General features: G+C 51.5%; 1 protein-coding gene across 1 annotated transcript; it reads right to left on the bottom strand.

The window, feature by feature from the left end:
* Nucleotides 1-759: 759 nt before the first annotated feature.
* RHOU (ras homolog family member U) lies at nucleotides 760-8,052 on the bottom strand. Its single transcript, XM_065680286.1, has 3 exons — nucleotides 7,657-8,052; nucleotides 6,826-6,884; nucleotides 760-3,788 (listed from the first exon to the last, which is right to left on the bottom strand). The coding sequence occupies exons 1-3, from the start codon at nucleotides 7,982-7,984 to the stop codon at nucleotides 3,333-3,335; spliced, it is 843 nt and encodes a 280-aa protein (XP_065536358.1). The 5' UTR covers nucleotides 7,985-8,052; the 3' UTR covers nucleotides 760-3,332.
* Between the last annotated feature and the right edge of the window lie 663 nt (nucleotides 8,053-8,715).

Below are 8,715 nucleotides of genomic sequence, written 5' to 3'. Positions count from 1 at the left end.
GATATGAAAGAAAACAAAATCCTCTCTTGGGAACTTCCATCCATCACAAAGCGGCAGCGATTTCAGCATTCCTGGAAAACCTTATGTGCAGCAGGCTTACTTCAGTGTGCTCTTATCAGCCTCAGCTGCCAGCCCATCCAGTATCTGAAGCAGGGCAGCTGAAGGAGCCTTTTGATCACAGCAGCACACACATGCACAGAGTCACCCTGGCATAAAGGATGACCTGAACTGCATCAGCCCTGTCCAGATGTTGGGACGTGTAGGACAGCATCCTGCCTCAGCAGGAAAGCAATGCCCCACAAGTAACAGAGTTATTTTTGTTAAATTGGGGTCTGGGTTTTCAGCTAGCACAGCCCCTTTTCCTGCAAAATCAGTGTGCAAATGTGGAGTGACTTTGTCTCCAGCAAGCAAACCCTGACTTCACGCCACCAGCACCCAAACCCATGGGAAGTGATTCTTACAGCAACAGCAGTGGGGATTCAACACCAGGTACTCACCAGAAAGGACCTGCTGGTGGGTGGGTCAGGCACTCCTGCACTGCAGGCATGATCAGGGGCACAAGCCTGCGTGCGATGAAGCCCATCACACCCTTCCCACCCAGCCCAGCCTGCTGAAGACAGGGAGGCAGGGAGAAGCCTGTAGTTTTAAACCAGAGGCACTTTGCCAGGGTACCAGGAGCACAGCCCCAGGCATCAGTGTGGTGCACGGCCAGGGACTATCCTCCAGCCTCCCTGGGCAAGCAGCAGAGGCAGACACATACACAGGTCAGAATTTATTTCCAAATACCTCATTTATATCATTCTCACATGAAATATTTCTTTCAGAATATAGCCTACACTTAGAAAACAGAAGAGAGGTGTTTTTTTTTTTTTATAAGGCACGTCAGATTATAGACTACATAGAGATATCTTTCCCTCAATTGCGCTATCTTCCCCTCGCTTGCGCTCATAAAATACTGATGATTTTAAAAGTAATATTTCTAAAACCTAGACCCTGTGTAGCCCCGTGTAGAGCAGTATTCGTAAAGTTATAAGACTCAGTTTACACACACCTAGTAAAGGGCTATAACAAGTTGTATATACATCACATTTTCAGAAACAGTCACAGCTGGCTACATTTAAAAGTAATGCTACTCCAGACTATGAAACAGGCTGCGTATAAAATATAACCTACTGCTTCCAGTACGGTGTGATACAAAGTAGGGTGACCTTGCAGGAGAAATGTTGTTGGTTTTTGCAAATGGAAGCTGCTCAGATTCAAGCCTGTCTCCTTCCCAAACCCACATTTTTGATCCACCAAGACCATCTTACAGAGAAGCAAAGCACCCAAGAGAAATCCGGCTTTATGTTTTTCTCCAAGATGACAGTACGACTGCATATCTGAAATCCTGTCAGAGCATTCGAGTAAGAAATAGAAAGGCTCAGATGTTAACTTCATGACCAGTAAACATTAAACCATTACCAATCAGATGCAACCAAGTTAAATGCATCCAGCTTCTGTGCTATGGAAACTGCTTTTCCAAGCTGTTCCAGTGCAGAAGCCAACACATTTTTATTGAATTAGGCCCTAGGTAAAGATTTCCATCCCATTTTCAAGTTTTCTGCGATGGAACATTACCCATTCTGCACTCATTTCACTGTAAAGGAGGAAAAAAATACTGCCTCTGGAGCCTATGCCAATACAGCCCAGAATCCATTTACATAGTGTCATTTTATTTAATGTGCCAGGAGGTAAACCATGGTCGGGTTTATCAACTCAAATGGCTTCCACAGTTCTTCTTTGTATCAGGCATTGATTCATTTCTGATGAAAAAAGGGTTCCGGCTTTCTGTCACTGCAGTTTAGTTTAAGACTATGACAAAGGTCACTTCAAGGCTATGGCTGAAGGAGGAAAAAAACAATATAACCTGATCTTGAAATATCCAGGGGGAAAAAACCCCATAGTCAGGGCCATAAAAAGGCAGGCAGACAGACAGACAGCACAAACTAAATGTTCTCCGCAGGGTAAGTTAAAATACTGATTCTTGCAGAGAGTCACGTTATCCCTCAGGTCACTCGAGCTTGCCAGGACTGGAATTAGGCTTAGTTCAGTGGGAACCAGATTTAGTCAGAGAATAGGTCACATTCAACTCTGTATTGATCACTCAGCTACATTTTAGGCACATTTCAGTTTATCTGTTGGACGGGTCTGGGAAAAAAACCCAATCAGTTCAGTTTCTGGGGTGGCTTCAGCAAATTTCACCACTATGAGCTTGGACAAGATTCAACCACAAGCGACTGTTGCCTTTAGAAGGGAAACATTAACCTGGTTGAAAACAGCATGATGAAGAGGACACAGCAGCCTCAGTTTCTAGCATCCCGTTTGTTATAAATCTTAACCTGCCTGATTTGTTGTTTGTTTAGCAGCCTTAAAAGGTAAGGAGGGGCATCCTGACATTCTTGCTCTAGATTTAAAGCCAGATGTGGTATACGTGCTGCTGCACAGATATTTGTTTAAAAATGAAAGAAAAACAATAACCAACACAACAGCATTTACATTCCTTTCAGCTGAAATAGATGAACTGTCGTCATGTCTGCAAAAATACAGAGGAATTCGCCCCAGCTCGAGGTAGACGAGTTAAAGCTTGGTCATGTTCTCAAGGCTTTCACTCGGCTTCCTGGGAAGGGCAGGAGAAGGAGGACAGAAAGGGCTTTCAGGAGGTGACAAATGAGATACCAGCTCCATAAGGGATTAGGTTCCCTCACCACATGCTGAAGGTATATTCATGACCTTTCCAACCGTAGCATTTGCGTATAGATTACACCTCTCGCATGCCCTTTTTAAAGTGATCCCCAAGAGCGCTGGCTTGGGAAGACACAGAGAAGAGAGCAGGAGTGGGGGTTTAAAGCTACAAAAGTCAGTTAGGAGGCACAGTGTTATTTTTCCCTTTGATCGTCCATGTACAGAGCTCTACGCTTCTACCACTGCTCACACGTTCCTCCTGCGAAGCCCTGGCAGCAAAGGCCTCTGGTGCGCTCCTCTCTGTTGCACACATCTTATAACACAAGAAGGCAGATCCTTTGGACAAATCCTTCTACCCTCACAAACATATGGTGCTTTTCTTCCTTAACGAGAGGTTATAGTCATGAAACTGTATGCCAGACCTGATTTATAGCAATTATTTATCTAAGAATCCTTCTGCCACCCTCAAAAGGGCAGCTGAGATATCCAGTAGCAACATATACACATACATACAGATCTACACTATACACTTGGGACGACACAGAATGAGATTTCAGCTAATATAGCCTCTATTTGATTTCCTCAGAGCAGCACTCAGGTCCTTGCAACGCCTATACAAAACAGCAGTATTTTTTCCACCAGGATTTGGAGAGGTTTTTCATCTTGTCTGGAGTCCTGCACTTGGATTTCTTTGGTTGCTGCTGGGTATCCGAGTACTGAATGCCAGCCATGATGGCCGCGTCGAAGACCTCCTTGAGGTTTTTCTGAGTCAAAGCAGAGCACTCTATGTAGGACGCGGCTTTTATTTCCTCGGCACAGAGCTTCGCAGCCTCCTCTGAGACAGGCTTTTCTTTGCACTTGTCCAGCTCAATGAGAACTTTGACGTCCTCCCGGAGGTCCGACTGCGTCCCAACAAGGATAATGGGGGCCTTGGGACAGTGGCACCGGATTTCGGGAACCCACTTCTCACTCACATTCTGGAAGGACGAAGGGCTCACCACACTGAAGCACAGCAGGAAGATGTCCGTGTTGGTGTAGCACAGAGGCCTGAGCTTGTCAAATTCATCCTGCATGGAATAAAATTGCATTAGCATCCCATGGAAAGCGCACATCAGTCCCAGAGGACACCCTTGACCCTTGGGGAAGCTGAGGATCAGGTACCACTGCCACCTTGAGAGGCACCTCAACGTGAGCACCCAGACCACCCAATGAGGTGCGTTACAAGCAGAAGTTGCCCATACCCAGCCTGAGGTCTCATGGCTGCTAGCCAGCAGGCACCCTTCCACCACTGGGCACATGGGACCAAGGTGGTGGCTTCCACACCTAGCTGAGATTTTATGGCTAATGCTGCTGCTTGTTTTGAGTGCTGAAATATTTCCTTAGCTCTTTGTAAGCAGGCCCTCTGCCCTATTTCAGCAAAGGAGCAATGATGCAGCAAGCGGGTTACAGCACACAAAAGCCAAACCATCAAAGTTTGGAAGGGAAAAGGCACTTTCTACAGGTCCATCTCTTACAGGGGTGAGTCAGTGAGCAGCCTCGTAGAGGAGCACCCATGTACTTCAAAGCTGCTCTGCTGACGCCCCTACCTCCAGATACAGGCAAGAGCAGCAAGAATACCTTGTACCTTTCCTGGAATCACCTTCTGAACTTGTGACTGCTTAACAACATCCTAAAGGATATGGGAATAATTTCCCTGCCATTGTGCCTAGGGATTTAAATCTGATGGGAGCAATGACTCACAATGTGCAGGCTTAACATGCCAATGGCATAGAGTAAGAGCTTTACCTTTCCCTCCCTCCCACCCATGCCACATCAAACAAACTGCAAACAGGTCTTCCAGCCTACCTTTCTTTCCACACACACACACACACACACACACACACCCCGCCCCTTTTAGTGCAAGCTCCAGCAAAGCAAAGCCCTTTTGCAGCTTCAGGAACTAGCCACAGAAAAGCCAAACACCTCATGGTAACAAAGGCAAGCTGATCCTCAGGGAAGAATGCAGCAAGAAGCAAGGGTTAACTCCAAGCAGGCTGCTTTTATGCTGACAGGAGGATAAAAGCAGGGTAACACTAGCAGCCTGAACAGGTAGGATTTGCCTCAGTGGCAGTGACATTTTAATTAAAACAGACCGTGTTTTCAAAAGCTCTGCACTGAAAGTGCAAAGAACACACACAGCTGAGAACATCTCCCTGGTACCAGCAGTTTATTGCTACATTGCAAGTTCCATGTTAATTTTCAAGATGTGAAATTTTGCTTTAAAGCCTCTGGAGGCCCAGGATATGCAGTTTAAAACCCCCTGGAAGCCTCAGAAGTCTTGTTCTGCACAAATGAATTTCTTCCAGCAGTATCTCAAAGAGAGGCAGCAATTTATAAAACACGAGTTGAGAAAGCAAGCTTCATTAGCTCTCTTGATTCTCAGATTAAGCCTCAGAGGAAACCAGGCTCTCACTGCCTGGCTTAAGAGAAGGCCCACATTTATGGAGAGATGCTGCTCTGAATGACAGGGCATTTACAAAAAGGCACCTTGGCTTATAATTGCCTCTGCTTGCTAGGTGAGAAACCTCAAAAGGGCTCGATTCAATGAGTTTGAAAGCCAAACCCAGATCTTAAGGGTTTCTACCGAGATGAAATAGTGCCCTTTATATAAAGTGCCAAGTACACTCCTGCGGTTTCAGTGGTGGGTGCATGTCCTTGCAGGGACTCTGCACTTCTTTGGGCTGGTGATGCTGAAATACAATTTCTCTTGACTGGAGTGCTTGTTTAGCTGCAGATTTCAGCAGCCATCTCACAGCAGCAGGTTTACTGAAGTATCCAGCTAGGTATCGGTATCTTTTATTCAGGATGACTTCTGTCTGTTTAGATAACCCCTTCATTTTTGAAGCAGTGACTCTACCCATTCCGGCTGCACTTGGGCAGCCAGAGCAAACATCCTAACCATTAAGAGCAGCGAAGGCAAGAGGTGACTGACCCTCCTGCAGCTTGCAGCCACGTTTTCACAGGCACTGCCTGTCACCCAATGGCAATTTCACCCGCCAAGCTCTGCATACAAACAATACAAAGACGTACAGCCCCAGCTGCTGTAGTACCACCCTCAGCAGGGCACAAAATCATGGGACAGTTCCACTGTTGTACTTTCCATCCTTTACCCTTTTCCTGCAGGAGGGTGCTTGTAGAATTTCAGCTTTGGTTTGTAGGGCATATGGGAGCCCTACACTGCTGTCTAGGACTGCACAGCCCTTCAAACCCCCTTCCTAAGTAGGGCGCCCAGTTACAACTCACCTAAATAGGTTTGTATGTTAAGGCCACTGAGATTTTCAGTGTGGTTTTGGGAAGGCATAGACCCAGATGATCCACAGAGCTGCACAGGAACTCAGCTCCCACTGTCTTGAAACACCAGCTAGATAGCAAAACACTTCTGGGTACTTCTTGTCTATCCACCCTAGCAGGCAGTGTTGCATACTGCTCAGGGTGGTACAAGCCAGGGACTTGCAGAAAACATAAGGCAGTAAGAAATGGGCTGTTTTCACTTATCAGGCAAACCAGGAGCTGAGAGGCACCAGCCACCCTCAACTCTTGGCTTTGGGGTGGCAGCACTTTTTAAGGAGGTGGGAATGGCAAATATGAAGACACCACAGGCAACACCCCAGAGGACTTTTTTCTCCTTTAAGCTTCTGCTCCTTCCAAAGCTCACTCTCCAGACACCTACAGCTGTGGATGCTTTGCATGCATACATCCCAAACACTGTAATTCCTAAACCCGCAGTTACTTAGCAAACATAAAGACAGCAACAACCGCTCAAAGAGAAAACCAGGTGGCCCTTGAATCCCCAGTATGTTCAGCCTCTCTAGTCAGGCTAAGCAGAGCGACAGCTTGAGCAAGCAAATCAGCAGCCTGTGCCCAGCCCCTGTACTGGGGACCCCCATCCTTCAACAGACGCCAGGCAGAACAGCAAGTTAAGCAGCAGTGAAAATGATAGCAGTTTAATAAGATGATCAAACACTGGGAAGCCTTTCAAATCCATGAAGTCATTAGCAGGACTACTTTGCGCAACAACTTCTCCCCTCCCGCTGTCAGTTAAATCAAGTAAGTGGCTTCACTGACCTGACCAGCTGTGTCGCAGAGCTGAAGTCTCACCGGCTTGCCATCGACAGACACGACAGCTTTGGAGAGAAAGGAGGAGGGCGGAGGGAAAAGTGTGGTGAGTCCAATTTTACACGTTTTCCATTAAAGAAAAAGGAAGAAAAGAAGGTTTACCATCCCTCAGCTCTTCCAGTCTTCAATTAGTTTAGATTTAACAACTGAGCAGAGCTGGGAGTCCATCACTTAACACTTGGGCACACATAAGCCTTCAGGGCTTTCCGATTCATTGCCCCGCAAGAGACGTGGCAAGCAGAGCACTAACCCTCAGCGACGGCAGGAGAGCGAGCCCAGCCGTAAGGGTCCTTCTTCCACCACAAAGGGTTTAGTCTGTTTAGTTTATATCATATTGTACATCTTCAACACGCCCGGGACGCACCGCCACCCCCCGCGCTGAGCCAAAGGGAAACCCCTGAACCTCCCCCTTTGTAATGGGGGGGACGACAAGGCAAGTGTGTAAACCTTCCTTTTAGGCGTTTCCCATATGGCCGAGAGCGGGGAGTTTTAGACCGCAGCATACACAATTAAAACCCGACTTTGGCCGCACTGCCGGGCGCGACACCAGCTGCCAGCCCGGCCCCGTTACACGGAGATCTGCCGGCGCTGCTCACTGAGACGAAGCTCTTAACACGCTCCGGTCCTGCCCCAAATAACTAACTAAGACGGACATCCCCTCACACCCCCAGCAGCCCCGCCACGGCCCCGGGGAAGGCACAGCCAGGACGTGCCGCTCCCCGCAGCGGCAGCACCCCCTCCCAACGTCCCGGTGCCCCCACGGCCGCCCCCGGCGCTTACCGGAGAAGTTGTCGAAGGCGGTGGGGATGTACTCGGTGGGATACCCGTTGGTGGTGTAGCTCACCACCAGGCTGGTCTTCCCCACAGCGCCGTCCCCCACCAGCACGCACTTGATGCTGCGCCGCGGCTCGGCCCCCGCTCCGGCCCCAGCTCCGACCCCGGCGGCGGCTCCGGCTCCCGTCGCCCGGCAGCGGCCACCCAGCGCTGCCCCCAGCGCCGCCGCCGCCCGGCCGCTGCGCACCCTGCGCGGGGGCACCGGGGGCACCTCGCAGCCGCCCGGCACCGGTTTGCTGATGTAGCCCGCCTCGCCCTCCTGCTGCGGCGGCATCCGCGCGGCGACGCAGAGCCCCGCCGGCCGGGGGGCGGTGCGCGGCCCGGGGCCGCCGGCCGAGGGACGGCGGGGAGCAGCGGCTGCGGGCGTGCGGTGCGGGGCCCCGGCGGGCCGGCAGGCGCGGCGCGACCGCCGCGAAGCCAGCCCCGGCGCCGCTGGCTCTCCCCGTGCGCAGACGGTGGCGGCGGCTCCCGAACCAGGCGGTGGCGGGATCCCGGCTGCACTGCGCTCGCCTCGCCCCACGCTACCAAGTCCCGACCGCCAGCCCCGCGCCTCCGCGTGACATAGCGCTGCGCGGGGAGGAGCCGGCGCCGCACGGCACGGCACCGCCCGGCAGGCGGCGCCACAGTGCCCAGCGCCGCCAGCACCGACGGCAGCGGACAGGCGGGCAGGGGGCGAGCCCGCAGCGAGGCGCTCTCCTCATTGGCTCCCCTGCCCCGCCGCGCAGCGCTATTGGCTGTTGGGACAGGGGCGCGCCGGGCCTCTTCCCCCCTGCCGTTGGGGTCTGTGCCGGCTCCTGCCCGGCCCCTCTGCCGGTGGCCGCGTTCTGGCCGCGCCGCCCTGCGGGAGCAGCGGGCCTGCGGCAGGTCCACCGTGTCACCGGCGTGCTGCGGGCCGGGGGCTCGCCTGGGGGACCTAAGGCTGCCCCGGGTACGGCTGGGCGGCCGCGCTCCGAGGCGAGCCACCCCTACCTGCGGAGTGCTGGGGGGACTGTACCCCTCGCCCGC

Source organism: Lathamus discolor, chromosome 5 (genome assembly GCF_037157495.1).
Source record: "Lathamus discolor isolate bLatDis1 chromosome 5, bLatDis1.hap1, whole genome shotgun sequence".
Classification (NCBI taxonomy): domain Eukaryota; kingdom Metazoa; phylum Chordata; class Aves; order Psittaciformes; family Psittacidae; genus Lathamus; species Lathamus discolor.
Note: the sequence above shows the minus strand (reverse complement) of the source record. Positions and strands in the feature narration are given on the sequence as shown.